The following is a 23,974-nucleotide window of genomic DNA, read 5'->3' on the forward strand; positions in this document are numbered from 1 at the left end:
TGACAATGCCATGTGACGTCATTCTGAATCCAAAATAGCGGATCCAAGATGGACTAGTTGCATTTTGTGCCTGCCCATATGTGAATCAAATTAGAGCGTTTGTGAATAAGAATTAAAAAAATAAATGATTTCACTCTTCCAAAATGGCGGACGTCCTACGATGCCGGGCTAGTTATTTTTTGTCTCCACGAATATGTAATCAATCAAAGGGTTTATTGAGAAGAATACAAAAAACCATAATGATCATTCTAAATGTTATATGGACGACCGCCTAAGATGGCGGATTAGTTATTTTTTGTACACACCTATATGTGAATCAAATGAAAGGGTTTGCAAAAATAAAATGACTTCACTCTAAATCCAATATGGCAGATCGCCTAATATGGCGGATTAGTTATTTTTACGCACTCCTAAAACATAAATTAAATGGTTTTCTGAGAAAAAATAATACGGTGGAGCCCTATTCTATTTATAGGGACAAATCCGTCTCTTTGCAACTACGGGCGTTCTTTTCAAAGGACAGCTTCGATAGCCATATAGGTATGAGTGTCAAACATTCCCTATTTACCCATACGGATATGAAAGCTGTCCTTCGATTAGAATGCCCGTGATTGTGAAAATACGGATATACCCCCGTAGACGAAATAGGCCCCCCTGAACTTAGTAAAAAAATATTTTTAACAAGCATATTTTTTATTGCGTTGAATGACGAGTCGAGCTTTCCGTTCGCCTTATAATAAGCGATACGACCGCTCATAAACAGTAGAAATACCAACACCTTGAATTAATAAGTATAGTTTGGTATTCCACTGCGCTCGCCATCCTGAGATATGAGATGTTAATTATTATGTCCAGTAGTTACACTGGCTACAATGTCCTTCAAACCGGAACACAACAGTGACTACACACTGCTGCTTGGCGGCAGAAATTTATTTAAATACTTTGAAAAAATAATCTTTTAATTTAATCAATCTTTGTTGTATACTTTGTGGAGAAGTTGACGCGAGATTTCGCCTTAGTCCACCACGCTGTATTGCGGGCTGTTTTCATCACAGAGATTTTGACAGTGTTTTTTATTTTCAGACGATGATGATATCATGATTCCACGCAGCTTGTTCCTTCTTACCGTGGCGAGTTTCTTAGCTGTCCATACTTCAAGCCAGTACGTGGGTAAGTTACTGATTTTTCAAACCAGCACGGCTTTCAGGGCGACAGCAATATGAAAAACCTTTAAACATGTTTATTTTAGCCCTGCTATGTCCCGCGGAGGGCGCCAAAGCATCTAAAGTGGTGCTATGGACATACACTTGGATACTAAAAAATATGGAAGTGGATTTTTTTCGCCAAGGCCCCCGAATAATTTCTCAACAACTTTACGTCCGTTAGGCGACAAAAACCTACGTCTAGCCAATGGCCTCTGCCTAGAACTTCGGGGTTAAGGGTTGAGTACGGTGGTCGACGATAGGAAGGGAGTGGAACGGACTGCCGAGACGAATGACCGCAGGTTCAAATCCCAAGTGTACAATGACTTTTCAAAATTATGTGTGTATTTGTGAATTATCGCTTGCTTTAACGCTGAAGGAAAACATCGTGATGAAACCTGCATACCTGAGAAGTTCTCTATAGGAATTTTGAGGGTGTGAAGTCTGCTCTCACTACAGCGTGGTGGACTAAGGTATAATCTCATAGTAGAGGAGGCCTGTGCAGCAGTGGGATAGTATAATACAGTGCTGATATTATATTATAGTGTCGCGTAGAATTCAAATATCCCACTAACAAATATGATAGGTGAAAGGTCACAAACCTATAAATGATTTTAAATTATTCAAGACAAAGTCGACCAATGGCTTCAAACTTGATTTTCTAGTCGAACAACAAAAAAGTATTGTAATTAAAACGTTTTGCGTGTTGAGGAATTTTTCCATCATGTTTTAGGCTTGTGTTTTTTTATAATTATACTAGCTTTTGCTCGGAACTTGGTTTATGAAATTTTCCGGGTTAATATTTACGCTATATATTTTGCTAGGATAAAAACTAGCATATAAATAAAGTTAAATCTTTATTTGTCACGCAGGTGGACAAAATTACGCGTATGATACGTCAAAACAGTTATAAGAATAGTTATTCCAGTATTATATACTGTCCCACTGTTAGGCACGGGATACGGCCTATTACTAAAAAAGATTAGGCCTTAGTTCATCACGCTGTAGTGCGGATTGGTAGACTTCACATACCTTCGAAATTATTATGGAGAACTTCTCAGGTATGCAGGTTTCCTCGCGATGTTTTCCTTCACCGTTAAAGAAAACGATAATTCACAAATACACACATAATTTTAGAAAAGTCAGAGGTGTGTTTGGGTTTTGAACCTGCAGACATTCGTCTCGGCAGTCCGTTCTACACCCAACTAGGCTATTACCGCTTATTCGAACAACAAAGGCATACTAAGGTTATAATTAAACTATCTCATACGAGATTTTACAAAGGTCAGCGATGCAACGATCCAAAACTTATTGTTTTATTAGATTTTAAAATAGAAAAACAATTTTAATATGGTATTTGACTTATTTTTATTTATAACTATTATAATAAGTACGTCGTATAAATTCTAAAACAGAAGACATCATTGAAATCTGGTGAAAAATCTACAAGTTATAAGCAATTGAAATTAGGTAGTAAGGGTGATTGTTAAAAACAGATAAGGGACGAAATACTTGTATATGACGTCAGCGGGCAGTACGCTGCTTGCGAAAGAAAGAGATGGAACGATATCACGCCCATTCCTGAACGTGGTGATATTTGAATTTACATTTCCTAGCCGGCACTTTACCCATCTCATCGCGTTTATTATAAATTAAACAAAATACGTTTTTTTTTTGTTTAATGTTGTAATAAGAATATCCATCCAAGGGCTATATTTCCTTTGATCAATGCACGCTAAATCTGCAATATTTTTTTCGAAAAAGACAAAGGAATTACAATATTCATCCTAACTGCACGTTTCGTTACACGCAAAATTTATTGTTCCAGATTTCCTCCAAGGACTACAAACATTCTTCCAACCGTACCAGTTCGATGGCATAACGACCAGAAAACCAGAGAGTCGACGACATGGCAGCAGACAGCAGAATAAAAACCCCACAAACCCCACCATAGCATTCCCAGATAGGCTCGAGAGGCCGAAAACAACTTCTAAACCTAAAAAGACAACCAGGCCTATATCTAGTCAAACTTCTAGATACCACAGTACCACGCCTAGTTCAAAAGCAAAAAGCGACAGAAAAACTGATTTTGGCATCATTAATAACGATTACATATATTTCCCTGATGAAGTACCAGCTAACTCTAACAAAAAAAACAGTCAATGGGGAAATAAAAATGACAGATATCCCACCGCAACACAAAACAAGAGCAACAGGAACCCAGACGTTAGTAATATAAATTGGGGCAACCAAAACGCCGTCAGCGCAAGCCTAACACAATTGAATACTCCAAAACCCACCGCAACACAAAATAAAAACAATCGTAACCCAGATGTCAGCAATATACAATGGGGTAATCAAGACAATCGAAGCCCAGTCAGTGCTAGCTTGACACAGGGGAGTAACAACAGGAATCCAGCAGTTTCTGTAACCAAGAGACCCTCAACAAGCAGACAGAATGGTGGTACAACTCGAAGACCACTGCCAATTCGACCAGGAGTTAAACCAGCGCCAGTAGATGAGAGTAGACCGCCGATAACAAATAAACCGGAAGAGCCGGTGTTTCCGGTTTCTTCGGATGAACCGGAACTGGAAATAGGGCCTGATGAGGATGATATGACTTCGGTGCAGAAGAGACAGTATCTAGCTATGGCTGAGCAAAGTAAGTACCGTAAAACTAAGTCAATAGGACTCTAAAGGGCAGAAAAATTAATAAAAAAATGTACTATGATAAATTGGACATATAAACCATGGTCTTCAAAATGTTATTAAATTTATAGGTGAATAACATGAATCGTTTTATATGCGGTTATAACCTAGTTGGGACTTCCTGCCGAGACTTCGTCAGACTTCCTGACGAATTTATAAATGTTTTTTTCATAGAAAGTGCACAATCATGAATCCCCGCAACTTTCTCTAGCAACAACCTAGTCTATATATTTACTCTATATTTGCCCCATATGTTCCAGTGTGTGACTCCTACAAAGCGCTTAGCGTGAAGACTGTGGCAGCCCTCCCCCTGGTGCCTTCCCCAGAGGTGGTGGAGTTCAACGTGAGTGACTGCACGCCCATCAACATCCCCCTGATCATTGGCGGCACGGTCTCCAACATCGAGGAGTTCCCCCACATGTCGCTCGTAGGATGGAAGAAGGTTCAGGTAGGTATCATACAAAAGCTCTTCCAGGATAAAAGTCCCGCCGCATTTTTAAAGTAAATACCCTTTTCCTTAGAAACGAGTGGAGGTATTCAGCTATGATTTATGTCAAATACTTAGGTCTATAATACCTTTAGGCTGTAATAAAATTAAACTTCTACATCGCAATCAAAAGAAACAGCAATTTAAGCCGCATATTTTCAAACTCGCAACTACTCGCAAGGGAATCAAAACCTAAAGGGTACTTCCAGTTGACCTAGAATCTTGAAATTTGGCATGAAGCAGTGTTTTATAGCACATATACAGGAGAAAATCCGAAATCCTAATTTTTAGACCTTTGTCTTTAATTTATGCTCCTCCAGCTTTCCATATCGTAATGTTATGGATTTCATTTAGCAATAAAAATACCATAACATGACTCGACTGTCGTGATGGGTGAACTTTTAATTATCTACAGGTTTATACGGAACTCTCGGTGCACGAATCCGACTTGCACTTGGCCGATTTTTTTTGTTAATATGTCAATTTTATTTTCCCAGACTGCCGGCTACTCCTGGAAGTGTGGTGGCTCCCTCATCAGCGAACAGTACGTCCTCACAGCCGGTCACTGCACCTACCACGAGAAAGATTATAACGTTGTCAGGTAAGCCACAGACGTAGTCAGCCACGCAACTAGCTGAATTAAACATTTCAAATTATCTCTTCAATAATTGTTTTCTTTATTAAGAAAAATCAGTTGTTGAAGACAATTTCATAAGTCCTTTCAACTTTCTTTATATCCATAAGTCGTCTAAGATGAAGGAAAACATCGTGAACAAACCTCCATATCTGAGAAGTTCTCTATAAGAATTTTTAGAGTGTAAAGTCTACCCGCACTGCGTGGTGGACTAAGGCCTAATCCCTCTCAGAGGAGGCTCGTGCAGTAGGACAGTATAGACAAAGCTGATATTAACTTCCAGTGGTCCACCTCACGCAGTCCAGCTCGGCTCAACATACGTCGACGGCCCAGGAGCGGTAGTGGTGAAGTCAGCATCAGTCATCCGACATCCGAAGTTCAAGCAACGGCGCTCTTACTACGACGTGGCCTTGATAAAACTAGTTTCAAGTGTCAAGTAAGTGTTTTTAGTTTATTTTGTATCAAACCCCTTCAACTTTTGAGTCACCTCTTTCCCTGGAGGAAAGTTGGGAGAGGATGAAAGGGATATGGGAATCTTTCGGCTTAGCAAGACCCTGGAGAAAACTAGGGAGGGAATAGTGAAGGAAGTGTAGGGAAAGGATAAGTAACTCCCTTAGGATTGGAGGAAGGGAGGCAAGGAAACGTTCACGAGACCTCATTGGCCTTAATGTGTACTTACAACTATGAGGTATACGCACTTAGCTGTGTGCGAACCTGTGATGGGTATACTAGAATCCTCCGGCTTAGCATGGCCTGGAGAAAAGTTGGTAGGGGATAATGAAGGAAATGTGTGGGAAGGATAAGGAAACATCTTAGGATGAGACGAGGGGAAGGCCTGGAAATGTTCACGAGCCCTTATAGGCCCCAATGTGTTATAACCATGAGATATGCACTTAACTGTGTGCCTAGAACCGCGACAAATGTCCCCCGTGCGGGCATGCATTCAATGTGGAGATAGAGCGCACAAGAATTGCCTTGGATCGGAACAACAGTCTAGACACTAATGCGAGAAATCTGTCACGAAATTATTATATATATTTTTTTTACTTCTTTGAATGACGAGATGAGCTTGCTGTTCGCCTGATGGTCAACGATATGACCGCCCATAAACAGTCGAAACATCAACACCTTGAATCACGAAGTATTGTTTGGTATTCCACTGCGTTTGCCATTCTGAGACATGAGATGTTTAGTCTTATTATGTCCAGTAGTTACACTGGCTATGTCCTTTAAACCAGAACTTCACACCGGTGACTTCACACTGCTGTTTGGCAGAAATAGACATTGCGGAGTACTTACCCAGGTGGAGTCTTACATATGAGAGACCTACCAGTCTTGATCAATTCTTTACGTCAGAAATCAATTGTTAGTACCGATACTATGTTCCAGGTTCTCAAACACCATTAGACCGGCGTGTCTTGGAGTGCCACCTGCTGTTGGAAGACCTATCGTCGCCACTGGATGGGGAAGGACTGAATTTGGTATGAATCATAACAACTTAATTTATTCATAACATTTTCTTTGAGGCCTATGTTCAGCAGTGGATTTTATGTGGCTTATTATGATCATAATAATTTATTGTTTTCAAGTCTTTATTTATGAAACAAACAGGTATACAGAGTCATTTTGACATTGCGTTGCTAAATGAAACTACACACTCGTGTTCACCTTTGCTGACATTATAACAAAAATCAACGATTAATAATTAATATTTCATGAAAAATCCTGGTTTTGGATTCAGATTTTTTTATCATTTTGTAGAATAATGCGAATATGGCGTGTGCGTGAGTGTATTTCTGACTGACAGTATGATGTTGCCGCAGCGACGAATCCTCTTAGAGTAGTAGTAGTGGCATTAGGGCGCATAAAATAAATGACTTTTTATTACTATTTATTTTTTTCGTAACTTACACTTTTTTATTTCACATCTACGGCTCAAGTAACTTATTGTAAAGTGTTATTTCCAAGTAGATAAGTATGCGGTTTCTTTTAGTAACGCAATATCAAAATGATCCTGTATACAAGAACTAATTTTAATAAAAGTATCCAAAACACTAACATTAATATTTATAAAAAATAATTGTGAGCTTACAATAAAAAATCCCTACAATTATAACAATGAATTACCAAAAATTCAATAAATCAACAACAAAAAAATCTAAACAAACTAAACTATTTTTTTTAAAAAACAAGCTTTGATTTTAATGCTCTAAAAAGAAGAAAGCCGTTGGTCTTGCTGATTTCTCTTCGCTTATGTTTCACCGGACTATAAGGAACAGAGATTGCTTGTGTATTGCACACACTTGTGCACTATAATATCTCCTGCATAGCTGATTTCCGTTCTCCGTAGAGATTCAAATACCTATAAAACAGAATTTCAAAGATTATTAATGATTATTTAACGCGTCTGGAGCTCTAAATCTTTATTTCCAGGAGGCGACCAATCTCTAGAGTTGCGGAGCGTCTCCCTCCCAATCTGGGACATGCAGGAGTGCAAAGAGATCTGGGGTACGTCCCTGAAGCTCCCTAACGGACCCTCAAGTGATAGCCACGTGTGTGCTGGCGAGAGAACCGGCGGGAAGGACACCTGCCAGGTAATGAAACGATTATTTATTTATTTAATAATTGAACCAACAAAGTGGATATCATAACATACATAAAAACAATACTCCAAATTACACTCGGTAGATGCCACCTCAAGTATAGGTACAAATGACAAGCTTGAACAGACAGCAGCCAAAAAATAAATATAAAAATATTGAGCCAGAACATACTAAGAAAGAAATAATACAGTATTGTCACAGTTAAGGTTAAAGTATAATTACATATTCTGTTACGGGCATAACTTTAGATAAAATAAATTTAATTAGTCACATCGAATACAGGGTGAGTAGATCTTACCGATTATTCAAGTTGAATTTAAAACTGTGAAGACTATTTGAAAATATTAGATGCAGACCTATAATAATATCAGCCCTGTATTATATACTGTTCCACTGCTGCACGGGCCTCCTCTACTACTGAGAGGGATTAGGCCTTAGTCCACCACGCTGTAGTGTGGATTAGTAGTCTTCACACACCTTCGAAAATTTCTGTAGAGACCTAACTTAGAACTAGAACTAGCTTTGCAGTAATTGCAGTTACGTATACAAAATACAGAAAATCAAACATAGTTAAGTACCCTATTACGTATTACATAGCGAACCCCCCCCCCCCCATCTTATTTAACACACAAGATGTGATATTGTGTAACAACTCCTCGATAATAAAACACCCATGGTAGAATAATTTGGCAATAAAAAACATTGACAGTTGCTTCAGCATCTTAATTTAATGTATATTTATAATATTTTTGATAACAAGATCTCTTAATCATAATTTAATACTCAGGGTGACTCCGGCGGACCAGCTCAAGTCCAAGATGGCTGCGTTTGGAGAGTAGTAGCTGTGACGTCATCTGGAAGATCATGTGGCGCTCCCGACACCCCAGCACTCTATGCCACAGTACCACGAGTCTTCGTCGCTGCTGAGGTCTTCGGGAAAAAAGCGTTAGACAATAGATATAGCAATCAAATCAATTCGAACAATCGCAATCAGCCCACCGTGAACAGGAATACGAACAATCAAAATCAAAACAATCAAAACAATAGGGTAAATGTTAATCAAAATAATAATTATAACACACAAACCACTATTCAAAATTGGAACAATCAGAATCAGAACAATCAAAATAATAGGGTTAATGTGAATCAAAATAATTATAATACACAAACCCCTAATCCTCAAAGTAATTGGAATAATAACAATCAACAAAATAACAGAAACACGAACCAAAACAATTATGAACAACAATATCAGAATAATTTAAATAATCAAAATAGAGACACGAATAAATATTATCAAGTTAGTACGAACAATTACAACCAGAACAAAAACAATCCAATAAATTATAACGAAGTGACAACAAGAAATCCGAATCAAAATTTTAATTTTGAAGGTTACACTCAAAATCCGAACAATGACAATCAGAATTCGAACAATTATAATCAAAACAATCCGAATCAGTATTATCAGAATGGGTATGAAAGAGAAAGCTGGAATCCGAATTATAACAGAGGCATTTATGACTATAATGTGGGTAACAGTGAGTATAGAGGAACAGACGGACCTTTCTGGAGTAGGTAGTCCAGTCAAATCTATATTTACTTAATAATTGTTAAGTAAATAGGAGAAAGTACTTAAGTCTTCTTCGGACGATCAACAAACAATCTCTACTGGTGGTATGTCTCTCATATGTGTAAGGCCGCCTGGGTAGGTACCACCGCAATGTCTATTTCTGTCAAGCAGCAGTATATAGTCAATGTTGTGTTCCAATTTGAAGGACATTGTAGCCAGTGTAACTTCTGGAGATACTACGACATAATACCTCATGTCTCAAGATGGCGAGCGCGGTATACCAAACAATTCGTTGTAATTCGAGGCGTTGGATGGTGTTTTTACTGTTTATGGATCGTATCGCTTACCATCAGGCGAACGGCAAGCTCGTCTCGTCATTTAAAGCTATAAAAAAAAATCGGCGATTAGTCTTCAATCATAATTGACGACTTCTATACCTTTTTGTGTAATTGAATGATTAGCTGTTATTGCAAGTGGAATTACTGTCTATAAACAGTAACGTCACGATGAATTTACATTTTTAAAAGAATAGCTCATGTTCGTTAATTTACCCCTAAGATTGATCATATGGCTTAATGACGAGACGAGCTTGCCGTTCGCCTGATGGTATGCGATACGATTCGTAAACAGTAGAAATACCAACACCTTGAATTACAAAGTGTTGTTTGGTATTCCTCTACGCTCGTCATCCTGAGACATGAGATGTTGTCTTATGTCCAGTAGTTATACTGGCTACAATGTCCTTCAAACTTGCAACAGTGACTACATACTGCTGCTCGCGGCATAAATAGACATTTCAGTATCTAACTAAGCGGACTCTCACATATAAGAGACCACCAGTCTTTTGTTAAAATCCAATTGTGTATTTATCTGGACAATACTGAAGGTTAATACTTCAAAACTTGGTATATCAATGTGCCAAAGTTCATTTAAATCTATGCAACTAAGCGTTTACTTCTAACAAACAAATAAATATTACTTTTGCATTTATATTAATAAAGGAAATAATTATAGAATTAGAGTTAATGTATTTTTGAAGCTCTGTCAATCCTTCGCTTTAACGGTGAAGGAAAACATCGCGAGGAAACTTACATATCTAAAAATTCTTCACAATTTCGTAGGTATGTAAAGTCTGCAGTAGGCCAGCGTAATGGACTAAGACCTACCCATCGCTGTAGTAGATAAGGCCCGTGCCAGTAGTGGAGCAGTATATAATACAAGGCTGATATTATTATTGCATACTAATCAAATGTCCGCAGGTTCAATACCCAAGGGCACGCACCTCGGACTTTTCTAAAGTTATATGTGTATTTGTGAGTTATCGCTTGCTTTAACGATGAAGGAAAACATCGTAAGGAAACCTGCATACCTGAGAATTTCTCCAATAAAATTTCGAAGGTATGTGGTCTACCGATCCGCACTACAGCGTGGTGGACTAAGGCCTAATCTCTGAGTAGTAGAGGAGGTCCGCGCCCAGCAGTGGGACAGTATATACAGGGCTGATATTATTATACTAATCAAAATCCCTCTGGAACCGTCTTCGGTGCAGTAGGGCTGATCACAGATTCTTCTGTGTCTAGGTAACCAATGGAGCCTTCTCTGCGCGGTGAAGTCTACCGTCTCCAGTAGTGGAGGGGCTCAGAAACCGGAAGACGTTCGGCGTCTGCATGAGGCTTAACCAAGTAAAATGGCAATAATTCTCTCCTATCTTGATTAAAGTACAAATGCTTTTGACTTCGAAGGGGTAGAGACTTAGAGACTTTCCCGCCCTCACACCCACCACTACAACTCCTGTGAGGATCACCGAGCGGTGAAGCTCGCCGAGTCTCAGAGAACACTAACATGTCATCCCGTAACGAAATTAATCAAAAAGAATGATAAGGAGGAGTTGGAAATATTCATTGTTCACTTGGGATTGGCAGATGCAACCACTCTAATTAAGTGTTCCGTCCTATGATGTGATAGGGACGAGTCTAACGCCAAATCAGGCACAAACTCCAGGCTCCAAGGTGGTAGTGAGCAGAAAAACTTTATTTTGCCCGATTCGGGATTCAAACCTTGGATCTCAGAGTGTTATACCTTAATTAACTACGTCACCGAGGTACTAGATTACAAATATCAATTTATCCTGTTAGTAACATAATAACTAACGATTATTGTCTGAATGATATTAATTTGGATAACGCAGGTGTCCGAGATTTTAGATAATACTTGTTATAAAATGGTTTTTCCTTACGTCTAGATTATTTATATTCGCCCGCGTAACCGTACTCAAGAAGTAATATCACAGTGACCCACGTTTCAGGATCTGTATCCCATTGATTCCCAAAGGTCCAGGTGGACCCCCAGGAGTCTAGGTGAAACTTGACGGAGATCAATGTTGGCTTGACCAAAAAATTGAAATTCACAATTCGTAAGCGAGGGTCCACGAAAATTCATTTGATAGTAAAGGCTAAGGCACGGTGACCCCAACATAACTGTCCAATGCCCCCCATAAAGGCTGGACCGGTAATACTCTTTATCAGCGATACCAAAAAAAGGTCCACCGGAACCAGCAAAATTGAAAGTGGTCTATGAGGAAAAAAGTTTGGGAACCTCTGGTATATCCAAAGAGGCCTTGTGTCGATTGAAAGATCCTCTCTTGTCAGTCGATAAATCTGGAGGCTATACAAACGAGTCCAGTAGAGTCACTCCCGTTTGTGTATAAAAAAACGGCTATGTACGCCTGATCGGTTTTTAGTATATGTATATACAATGTAATGTTCCAACAGGCATAATTGTGTCGACTGAGGTGTAATCGTCTCTCGTCAGACGACATTATTGGACCGCACTCTTACCATCAGGTGTAGTGCGGTCACTTTTCCCGGCCTGTATTACTCACCCTACCCGCATAAAAAAAGGGTTTAAAATTCTTAGATATGCAGGTTTCCTCACGATGTTTTCCTTCACCGTTGAAACAAGCGGTAATCCACAAAGAATACATATAAATTTAAGAAAAGTTAGAAGTGTGTTTGGGTTTGAACCTGCGGACATTCGTCTCGGCAGTCCGTTCCACACACAACTAGGCTATCGCCGCTTTCCATTTTTCCATTATTTCTCATTTTAGACAATAATAATTTGTGTATAAATAGATGTAAGACAAAAAAAAATGATTTTTGTGTTATGTTATATCTGATTGTTATGTAACAATCAGAAATGAAATGTAATATAAATTATAGTTTTCTCTGTTTATTAAATAAACAATTTTGTATTGTTATATTTCATTGTTATGTTTGTATAACAATTATTAGATTGTATATTATTTAAGATAATAATTGTAATAATTGTGAATAAAATATTTTAGAAATTATTTCTGTAATTTTTATTGTTTACTACGTGGTGCTCGCGGCTTCGCCCGCGTGACACAGTTTTTCGGGATAAATTACTGCTCTATATTTTCCCGGTATACTACCGTGCTAAGCACAAAAGCGGTATCTCAAAAAACAACAAAATCTTGATTTTTATGTCGTCAGATAGCTTAAAGAAATAACCAATGAACTTACCTAAATAACGGTGTCTTGTTTAGAACTTGTAAAAAAAACCTTAAAAGAGTTTCTCTATTTCTCTATCTCAGTTTTACATACAAAACTATAAAACTATATTCACAAAACTTCGATTATCTCGAAATAAGGTTTCCCTGACATACCGCTTTTGCACTTAGCACGGCAGTATAGTAAGTAGCCTATGTTCTTCCCAAAGTCTCAAACTATCTTCATACCAAATTGTATCGAAATCCATTGAATAATTTTTGAGTTTCACGCGTTCAGACAGGAAGATGCCGAGAGGACTTTGTTTTTAAATACATTTATTTTTAGAACTTTTTAAGAGAAACAATTTCGTCATACATGTTTGTTGCATAACTTTAACCGTTTACGCAGCACACGCAACGGAAGCTATCAATTGGTATTAATTTTCGACGTTTTTGCAATTTTTCATTAATGCTCCGCTCCTATTTGTCATAGCGTGATGTTACATAGCCGATAGCCTTCCTTGATCAATGAGCTATCCAACACTAAAATAATTTTTCAATTCGAACCAGTAGTTCTTGAGATAAGCGTGTTCAAATAAAAAAAAACTCTTCAGCTTTATATAATTGTACTAGTTGACCCGACAGACGTTGTCCCGTCTTAACTATGAATTTGCAGCGCGCATTCTGTCAATCGCTGACACTTATTTCAAACAATTGACAGTTATATAAAATAGTTTTCTTAATTTTTCTAATTTTCCGCGCAATTTTTTGAATTTTTTCTTTCATAAGAACCATCTCCTGACAATAACAAACACAACAAAAAATAAATAATGAAATCGGTCCAGCCGTTCACGCGTGATGGCGTGACCAAGGGAAATAGGGATTCATTTTTATATATATAAGATAGATAAAAATATGAGTTCCAAAATCATTTAGAAATGTATAATTGCTTCAATAATATACAAATAGCTGTCTCCCATCTAAAAAACATATTCAGGCCATGCTTCCTATCAATAACCGGCCTGAACACATATTTTATCATTTTTATTATATTAGACTGCCTCGGTGGCGTAGTTGTACTGCATGCGCAGTACGACAGCGCTCTGAGGTCCTGGATTCGAATCCTGGGTCGGGCAAACTAATATTCGGGTTTTTCTGCTCAGTATCAGCCCGGAGTCTGGAATTTGTGCCCATATCATGGGACGGAACACACTTGGCGAAAAGTGGGTGCCCTTGTTGCGCCTCTGCATACCCCTTCTGGGATAAATGCGTGATGTTGTGTATTATATTAGAAATATATAATATTGTCCAAAGACATTAAACAGTATAGTTATAGAGCGTACCACAGGGCCAAAGTGCCCCAAAAGTTATTACCAATTGGTAATAAGTCTTGTTTGAAATGTCCGTGTGACAAGATGTCAGCGTCCTTAGACATTAATACAAAATAACATATTTATAGAAAACTAGCTTTTGGTCGCCGCTTCGCCCGCGTGCAGGAGCTTTCCGGGATAAAATTCCCGCTATATATTTTCCCGGAATAGTAGCCTATAACCTTCCCAGGGTCTTAAACTATCTCCATACCAAAATTCGTTTTGTTATCCCACGTTTTATGTCACGTCCCGTTCCCGTGGGAACGGTATAAAAAGTATCCTATGTCCGTCTCCTGGTTCTAAGCTACCTCCCCATCAATTTACATCCAAATCGGTTCATCCGTTCTTGAGTTATAAATAGTGTAACTAACACAACTTTCTTTTATATATATAAATGCTAAAATCCGCATTAAAACATGTAAAAAAAATAAAGTAGTTTACATTGATGTTTTGCTATTTCACGATAGATTGAACTATCGCATGAGCGCAAAATGTTTGTATGACAATCTTCCCAATGTCCGCTCTATAATCTTAGAACTCTGATATAATCAAAACAGTTACGGACATAATGAGACTAAACATCAGCTCATGTCTCAGAATGGCGAGCGCAGTGGAATACCAAACAATATTTGGTAATTCAAGGTCTTGGATGGTGTTTCTACTGTTTATGGATCGTATCGCTTACCATCAGGCGAAAGGCAAGCTCGTCTCGTCATTCAAATTAATAAAAAAAAAGTTTTTTTCAACACTGGCTTCCAGTTCAAACAGATTCCCTCCGACCCATGGCATGATAGGGAGCGTGGGTGAAAACCAAAATATAGATTCCATTTCCTATTATGACTTAATGATATCACAGTAAGCAATATGCTTATCAAAACACCTGACATATAGCGTCTTTCTTTATCATTTATCAAAGGAATTAAAATTAACAAAACGATTATAATTTTAGTATAATACTAACGATTCTCCTCGGCTCCGCACGGGTAGCAATAATCAACTAAATGTTTTGGTGGTTAGATCGCTTCCAAACTGATAGGATATATTTTGTCCGGATAGCGACCATACACAGGGTGTTAAAACCCATAGTGGCCCACGTATGTCGCGTTCCGGGATCAGCCTGTATATATCCAACAGGCCAGCATAATTGTATCGACTGCCGAGGGGTGATCATTTTTTGTCAGTACGTACATCAATCTTATTATTATTTATCAAAATTGGTTTACTAATTATAATGAAATAATTTATTTGAACCTGTGTTATACATTATTTAGATTCCGTCAATATTAACTCTACCAGTTCGTGCAGTTCTCACCAGAGAACGGGCGTGAACTGGTGTTGCTCTTTTCAAAATCAGTTTAAGGTATAAATTACAGTACATGATACACAGAAAAGAGAAAATTACAATTGTTTTCTTTTTGTTGCTGTTTAGAGCAGTTCAATTAATTAATTTAATTAAACTATTTTTCGATTAGGCCTTAGTCCACCACGCTGTAGTGCGGATTGGCAAACTTCACACACCTTCGAAATTCCTATAGAGAACTTCTCAAATGTGCAGGTTTCCTCACGATGTTTTCCTTCACCGTTAAAGCGAACGATAAATTCACAAAGAATACACACATGATTTTAGAAAAGTCAGAGGTATGTGCCCTTGGGATTTGAACCTGCGGACATTCGTCTTGGCAGTTCGTTCCACACCCAACTAGACTATCGCCGCTTTTTCAAGTTATGACTGGTCTAACAGAAAAAAGAATTTTCCAAATCGGTCTATAAATAAGCGAGTTCTGAGGTAACAATAACCAAAAAAAATTCAGGTCGAATTGATAACCTCATCCTTTTAAGTCAGTTAAAAAATACGTCGAATTCAGAAGCTCCGTTTTTTCGTCGGTAACAAACAAACATATTTTCATTAGTAGATATTGGAAATTACCATCAAAAATATTGAGATAAGATGAGAATTTGATAATTTCATTAATATAATACGTAATTCCGTTTTAGTAGGCACAATAAGAGTTAGACCATGGCTGTGTACATCGGATTATTGAGTTTGTTCCTCGCTGCGGTTGCAGGTATGTGTTTTCTAACAGTAAGTCAGACGTTTCGAGATGAATACCTTATGCTAAATTTCATTTCAGAGTTTCGGACTATACTAAAATAATGACCTATTTCAAAATGATTTCTTATGTTTACGCGAATGTTAGACATTGAAATTAAACTAATTTTCGGATTCTATCGCGGTATTGGTGTTTTATTTTCTCCCGACGTTTCGAAGACTTTGCAGCCTTCATGGTCACGGGGGGGACTGAGGTGTTGTTCATCCGTAAATTCAAAGTTACAATATCTACCTACCTACATTTACAAGGTGTTAAAACCCGCCATAGTGGCCCACGTGTTGCGTGTCGGGATCAGCCTGTGTATATCCAGTTCCAACAGGCATAGTTGTGTCGACTGAGGAGTAATCATCTCTCGTCAGTCAACATTCTATTGGACCCTACTTCGCTTACTATCAGGTGCAGTTTAGAAATTTTTAAGGATCATATTTGCGTATGCAATTTATCATCAATGGATTTTAATTTTGTCAATGCGCATCAATATTTAAATAAAAAGATTCCAGTCCTCAATTATCCGATAAAAATGTTGATTATCCGCTAAGCTTTGATAAAATACTAGGTACATATAATGTTTTTCTATTGAGATTAAAAAAAATGGATTAAAACAAGGATTATGAGGAAGCAAAATCGAAATGATAATAATACTTCCTTCACAAGTTATGATACCAACAACTAACACAAAGTTAAATAGATGTTTGTAATTTCTTATCTTTTATAAGCTTACTAAAACTCTTTTTTTTACGATAAAATGAAGAATACTTGAATTAGGAAAGATCTAGTATTATAAAATTTATATTATTTTTCACTTTAAATGTCTCTCCTGTAAAGTTGATATTATCAAGATTCTTTTGTTTGCGTATTGGACCCCACAGCCAAACCGCGCCGGCGGAAACCTGCAAATGAGATACTGGAACTTGCTTTGAGAATTCAGGGTCGTGAAGGAAGGATGAGAGGGGATAGTTGGGAAGGATAAGGAAGCCTCTTAGGATGGGAGGAGGGAGAAGGCTAGGAATTTCCCGTAGTCCTTATAGGTATTGGTAACCATGATACACATTGAACTGTGTGCCTAGAGCAGCGACATATACCGAGACAGTGCGACGACGCACTGGTGGAGTCTTGGCGTATTCATTTTGAGCTCCTGGATCTTCACCAAGGAGACCAAAATGGGGTTTTTATAATAATAATAATATTATAATAGCCCTGTATTATATACTGTCCCACAGCTGGGCACAGGCCTCCTCTACTACTGAGAGGGATTAGGCCTTAGTCCACCACGCTGGCCTAGTGCGGATTGGTAGACTTTATATATCTTTAATATTCCTATAGAGAATTTCTCAGATGTGCAGGTTTCTTCACGATGTTTTCCTTCACCGTTAGAGCAAGCGATATTTCACAATGAATACACACCTAATTTTAGAAAAGTCTGTGTGCCTTTGGGACTTGAACCTGCGGACATTCGTCTCGGCAGTCCGTTCCACACCCAACTAGGCTATTACCGCTATTATAATAATATGCACATATTAATAAATTGTCATCCTTCCAGCTTTCCCCAGCGACCCAGTTCTCATAAAGCTGGATGATGGTCTACGCTACCAACACGTCCAGGGTCCGGATGGCAAGCTCCACCTCTCCGACTCCTGGATGAAGGCCAGCGATCTGGAGGAAGTAGCCAGATTCAACCCTGACAGGCAGAATGTGTACCATCTGTTTACTAGGTAAGAACAATTATAATGAAATTGCTGGCGGTTCCGGCCGGGTGATATAGGTTTTTCCGGAAAAAGTTTCCGTTATAAAAGTCATGCTATATATTTTCCCGGGAGCCTATATTCGTCCCAGGGTCTCAAACTATCTCCATACCAAATTTCATCTAAATCTGTTGGATAGTTTTTGAGTTTAACGCGTTTAGACAGACAGTTTTTGAATTTTTTTTAGAACTTTTTAAGAGTAACGATTGCATCATTAATAATTGTTGTATAAACGGAAGCTCTTAAATGTAATAATTTTCCCCGTTTTGTAACATTTTTTATTACTGCCCCACTCCTATTGGTCATAGTGTATAGCCTATATAGCCTATAGCCATTCTCGATAAATGTGCTATCCAACACTAAAAGAATTTTTCAGTTCGAACCAGTAGTTCTTGAGATTAGCCGGTCCAAACAAACAAACTCTTCAGCTTTATATAATAGTATGGATATATATAATTCTGATTTTATCCAGGGAAAACCCCTCAGTAAGTCAGCCTCTCCTGACCGGAGTTGAAGGTCTCCTGGGCCTCACCAACTACAACCCGAGACGCAGGACTGTAGTCCTTGTTCACGGGTGGCTTGACAATGCTGCCTCAGACTTCAACACTGTGTTGGTTCCTGGTAAGTTTATTTTTCTAGAGATTTTCTATTGCACTTTAAAGGTGAGACGAACATCCTCACCTGATGGTAGTAATACGATCGCGAATCCTACTAATATTATAAATGCGAAATTTTGTGAGGATGGATGGATATATGTATGTATGTTTGTTCCTCCATTACGAAAAAACTACCGAACGGATTTGGATGAAACTGTACAGTAATATTGGTTATACATCATAATAAGAAATAGGCTACAATTTATAATGATTTTGTGTAATTATTTTGCAGCCTTCCTCGCCGCGGAAGACCTGAACGTGATTGTAGTAGACTGGAGCGCCGGCGCTGGATCCATCAATTACTTCACCGCATTGGCTAACACAGTGCCTGCTGGTAAGTATAATTGAGTTGCTCTCAAGTATATACTAGGATCCATATTCATAAATGAATCTCTTGAGTAAGATCTTATGTATACAGTTTTACTTATAAAAACGCAAAGCTATGCTTAGTTAAAACACAAATTTACTCGATCAGCTGTAAGTCAAAACCCGCCATAGTGGCACACGTGTCGCGTTCCGGGATCAGCCTGTGTATATCCGGTTCCAACAGGCATAATTGTGTCGACTGAGGGGACATCATCTCTCGTCAGTCAACATTGTTGGACCCCACAGACCAACAGGTGTAGAGAGTTACATGCCAGTATAAAAAAATGCAGTTTTTAAAAAAAATCTGCAAATCTTCCCCTAAATTTAGGGGAATATCACTAAATTGGAAACCCTGTATTATAATTACTTCAAGGTTTTGTATTTTTTTATTATAGGACTCAGTGTTGCCCGCTTCATTGCCTGGCTGAACCGGGCCACGTCAGCTGTCCCATCTATGTACCATTTAGTGGGCCACAGCTTGGGCGGGCACATGGTTGGAATCATCGGCAGGAACCTTGGTGGAGAAGTGGCGTACATCACTGGTAAGTGCGGTTTTACAAATTGATTATCATCTTCATCAGCCCTGTATTATATACTGTCCCACTGTTGGGCACGGGCCTCCTCCACTACTGAGAGGGATTAGGATTTAGTCCACCACGCTGTAGTATGGATTGGTAGACTTCACACACCCTCGAAATTCCTATAAAGAACTTCTCAAGTATGCAGGTTTTCATGTTGTTTCCTTCACCGTTAAAGCAAGCGATAATTCACAAAGAATACACACATATTTTTTTTAAAAAGTCAGAGGTGTGTGTCTTTGGCATTTGAACCTGCGGACACTTTAAAAATTATGGGCGAAATAATAAAATTGTAGAGCGAACTGGTGGTAGATCTCTCATATGTGAGAGTCCGTCTGGGTAGGTACCACCGCAATGTATATTTAAGCAAGCAGCGGTGTGTCACTGTTGTACGTTTGAAGAAAATTGTAGCCAGTGTAACTACTGAACATAATAAGATTTAACTGCCTCCTCTACTACTGAGGATTAGGCCATAGTCCACCACGCTGTAGTGCGAGCAGACTTCACACACCCTCAAATTTCCTATAGAGAACTTTTCAGATATGCAGGGTTCCTCACGATGTTTTCCTGCACCAATTATAATTTCGATTTAAGCATTATTTAAGTCATATTTTTTTCCTCCAGCTCTGGACCCGGCAGGTCCAGGATGGATCAACAATAATGACAGATTCCGGCCTAACGACGGTGCCTATACTGAAGTCATACACACGAATGCTGGTGTCCTGGGCTTCCTCGCTACTCTGGGTCATGCCGACTTCTACCCTAACGGTGGTTTGGGAATGCCTGGCTGCGACTCTCAGGAGTGTGATCATTTGAGGTGAGATTTCCAACTCCCCTATCTTTCTATTTGATTAATTTCGTTGCGAAATAATGACGTGAATTTTCACCATTGATATATATGTACTGCGTAGTAGATCTGGCGTTCCATACACTAATTGTGTTCGACTCAACTGTACTACAATCTGTACACCTGACTTGATGGTGTGTGGTTGTGTACGGAGTGACGCTCATAATATAAGAACACGAGTGTAAGTGTAAACCTGGATGTAAATAAAAAATATTAGTCAAATAAGTAAAATTATTTGTTGTACAAGTGAACAGTAACGTTTAGGTTGCCATTTTAGTTCAGATTGAACAAATAGTTTATATGCACTTCCGTGTCTATAGAATATACATCAATGGTTTTCCTTGAGTCCGCCGAGTTTCACTGCTCGTTATCATAAAATGCATACCCTAGATCCTGGCTTACAGAAGTTGTAGTGGTGGGTGTGAAGGCGGGAAAGTCTATCCTATGATACTGATAAAGACTGATTAGTGTTTGACATTCGGCGAGCTTCACCGCTCGGTGTCATACAATGTCACTACTAATCCTGGCTTACAGGAGCTGTAGTGAATGTGTGGGTGGGAAAGTCTATCCCATGAGGTATAGTGTTAAACGCTCTTTTTACAGTAAACATTATATTAGCAAAATAATTACAGAATACAATTTTAGACATTTTTTGACAACGTCCAACCAGAGAGAATAATAATAGACATATCTTCTCTTCTGCCAGCCTGCCCGCGCAGCCGAATACTTCCGGAAACGCCCGATGTCATCGGCTAGGATAGCGGCGCGTAACAATAGCTTTTAAAATACGGATAGTGCTCCATTTGCAGGGGCATTGCTTTAATATTGGTTTTAAATTCCAGAGGTATCTTCTACTTGGCCGAGTCACTGACCTCCGGAGGTTTTAATGGACGTCGCTGTGCCTCTTACCTCACCGCTATGACCGGCAACTGCTTCCTCTGGGGCAATTTGAGGATGGGAGGACTCGTGCCCAAGACTGGGTAAGTTATTTATCTTTTTTTACCCCTGCACCTGGTGGTAAATGGAGTGGGGTTTAACACATTTATGCAGGCCTGTTGGAACTGAATATACACAGGCTAATTCCGGAACGCGATACACTTACTTGGGCCAGTGTGACGGGTATTACTATTGTTTATAGGCGGTCGTATCGCTGACTATCAGGCGAACGGCAAGCTTGTCTCGTCATTAAAAGCAAAAAAACTTGTAACAGGGCCGCGTTAAGTTATCTTCTTGTAAATGAGCGTGGAATGGTATCCTGTATGCCTATTTCTATTGCATTAAACATGACCTGGAAGTGCTTGTTAAGCCTAGGCATAAGGGCTAATGCTCGTCTTGCCTTACATTTTATAACGCTTATAATAGTGTGAAATAAGCCCTTTGCGTTGCGCACTGCTGCTTATGCTGACATACTTTTTATAATGCTTACGACCTACTCTGATATAAATGTTTGTTTCAGATCTTCTGGAATATTCTACTTGGAAACCAACGCATCTCCGCCATTCTCTAGGAATTAAAGAAGTCAGAAGAGTATGTTAATTTTTCAATAAAATTGAAATGTACATGTTTTTAAAAAATGATTTTTTATTGTTGAGTAATGATATCAGCCCTGTATAATACTACCCCACTGCTGGGCCTCCTACTACTTAAGTATTAGGCTTTAGTCCATCACGTTATAGTGCGGGCGGACTTCACACACCCTCAAAATTCCTATAGAGAACTTCTAAGATATGCAGGTTTGCTCACGATGTTTTCCTTCACCGTTAAAGCAAGCATATTTCACAAAAAAAAAACACACACACACACACACACAACTTTAGAACAGTCAGAGGTGTCCTTGAGAAATGACTTATATTCAATACTTGATTGTTAATGTAAATATTTTGCCTGCCTTCGTGTCATTACGTGCGAATGTTAAACGTTTTTAAGCATGTGGCATAGAATTGTCTTTTTCCCTTTTCAGGGGTAACCAGAGGTAACTTCCACATATCAGCTTTTTTAGCTCATGTACTAGGGGCAGGTCTTTTCACATTGACTGGACATATATCCATACTTCGGACAGACGTTTAGTAAATCCAATATTACTATCAAAATCGGGCGTCGAACTCGCGACCTCGTCGATGTCTTATCGCAATACTTTCTATCGAGGCAGTCCACAGTATTAAAACACACACACGTCACTCTTTTTATCCCCAAAAGGGTACGCAGATGTGCTAGCAAGGCACCCAATTTTCGCCTAGTTCCGTCCCACGTGATGGGGAGCGAACACAAATTTCAAACTCTAATACTGAGCAGAAAAATCAAATATCATTGCCCGACGCGGGATTCGAACCCAGGACTCAGAGCGCTATTGTACCGGGCATGCATTACAACTACGCCATCGAGCCAGTCGAATTTAAATTAAAAATAATTTAAAAACATAACATTGGTTTGAGCCATCACATGTCGGATGATACGGAAAGCACGTGGCAAAAACTTGTCTTGGTTGCACATTTACCTACCCCTTAGGAGATAAAGACGTGATGTAGAAAGCAATAGATCGGTAACATCTCGCTATCTCACTCGCACACCGGTACCGCTGTCACAGTGACGTCACGACGCCCTTAATTTTTTATACTTACCTTTTCCATTCGAATTTTTTAAAGCATTTTTCTAAGGATTTTACATTTTTTTTATTTTGGTAAGTTTTTTTGTGCTTAATTCTTTATAGCATTTTTTCAATAACATTATAGGCATGTAACTATTAAAATCGGTTTTTAATTTTTCAATGGGATTGAAATAAAACAATTGCTAAAGATTTATAATATTGGACTAATCTTAGTAAAATACCATATTATAATAATAAAATTCATATAAAAATCCAAATATTTTCATTTTTCAAACACCTACCGCGTGAGGGGCTCGCGAATGAACCGATGCGGACTCTTTGAACGTCAACCTTTTTTAGTGACATAGCTTAGAAAAAAATGAAAAAAAAAGTAAAAAAAAATCAAAAATGGAATTTTGTCCGTCAATTGTCAGGTATTATAAAAAAAAATCATATCATATGAATTGAAAAAATACCAAATACAATAAAAAAAATCTAAAAAAACGCTGGCTGGCAATCAACTTAATAAAAAAATATAAACCTATAAAAAAATCTTTTTTCCATGCTGTGTCACTAATGTATCATTACGTCATGCATTAATTTAATGTTACCATCCAAAAAATATTAGTTACAAGTATTAAATTATATAATTTCAAAGACTTGGGTATATTTTTGGATGACGTCATTTATCACCAATATATTAACATAAATATATTACATACAATACTTAAATTACCATAAGTTTCAATCATAACAACTCAAATGGAGTAAATTTTCGTGACTTTCAATTATTTTATTTATTTTTGCCAGAGCTTCCAATTTGAGTCGTCAATAATACATAAATATATTAAAGTCTACACCAAGATTGATAACTACCAATTCGTATTACATTGTCACATTTTTTTATTTAGAACTGAAAAAACCCGAAAAAAAAAATAAAAACGAAAAAGACAACTACCCCAAATTCCATTCCTCGATAGAAAAAAATAAAATAATTTTTTTTT

General features: G+C 38.3%; 2 protein-coding genes across 5 annotated transcripts in view; both read left to right on the forward strand.

Annotated features, from left to right (window-relative positions):
* Positions 1-12,082, forward strand: part of LOC115449930 (serine protease Hayan-like) — a 30,922-nt gene extending 18,840 nt beyond the window's left edge. For 3 of the 4 annotated variants that reach the window (XM_037445657.1, XM_037445573.1, XM_037445615.1), the window contains 8 exons: positions 1,084-1,170; positions 3,031-3,864; positions 4,172-4,359; positions 4,896-4,999; positions 5,316-5,468; positions 6,422-6,513; positions 7,466-7,626; positions 8,423-12,082. In XM_037445657.1, coding sequence (XP_037301554.1) covers positions 1,098-1,170; positions 3,031-3,864; positions 4,172-4,359; positions 4,896-4,999; positions 5,316-5,468; positions 6,422-6,513; positions 7,466-7,626; positions 8,423-9,217 — 2,400 coding nt within the window. In that variant the 5' untranslated portion in view covers positions 1,084-1,097 and the 3' untranslated portion in view covers positions 9,218-12,082. The remainder of the gene's footprint in view (positions 1-1,083; positions 1,171-3,030; positions 3,865-4,171; positions 4,360-4,895; positions 5,000-5,315; positions 5,469-6,421; positions 6,514-7,465; positions 7,627-8,422) is intronic. The other variant, XM_037445702.1, reaches the window with a different exon arrangement.
* A 3,936-nt stretch (positions 12,083-16,018) lies between these two features.
* On the forward strand, positions 16,019-21,919 carry LOC115449926 (pancreatic triacylglycerol lipase). Its single transcript, XM_030177816.2, has 8 exons — positions 16,019-16,152; positions 17,738-17,909; positions 18,412-18,560; positions 18,828-18,929; positions 19,357-19,503; positions 20,164-20,356; positions 21,229-21,366; positions 21,843-21,919. Exons 1-8 carry the CDS (start codon positions 16,104-16,106, stop codon positions 21,898-21,900), a joined length of 1,008 nt encoding a protein of 335 aa, XP_030033676.2. The 5' UTR covers positions 16,019-16,103; the 3' UTR covers positions 21,901-21,919.
* Positions 21,920-23,974: the final 2,055 nt, after the last annotated feature.

Source organism: Manduca sexta, chromosome 1, assembly GCF_014839805.1.
Source record: "Manduca sexta isolate Smith_Timp_Sample1 chromosome 1, JHU_Msex_v1.0, whole genome shotgun sequence".
In the NCBI taxonomy this organism is placed as follows: Eukaryota; Metazoa; Arthropoda; class Insecta; order Lepidoptera; family Sphingidae; genus Manduca; species Manduca sexta.

Coding starts and splice junctions, on each gene's coding strand:
- LOC115449926 (XM_030177816.2), top strand. CDS start 16,104: ATGGCTGTGTACATCGGATTATTGAGTTTGTTCCTCGCTGCGGTTGCA. Junction 16,153..17,737: donor GTTCCTCGCTGCGGTTGCAG/GTATGTGTTTTC, acceptor TCATCCTTCCAG/CTTTCCCCAGCGACCCAGTT. Junction 19,504..20,163: donor AGAAGTGGCGTACATCACTG/GTAAGTGCGGTT, acceptor TTTTTCCTCCAG/CTCTGGACCCGGCAGGTCCA.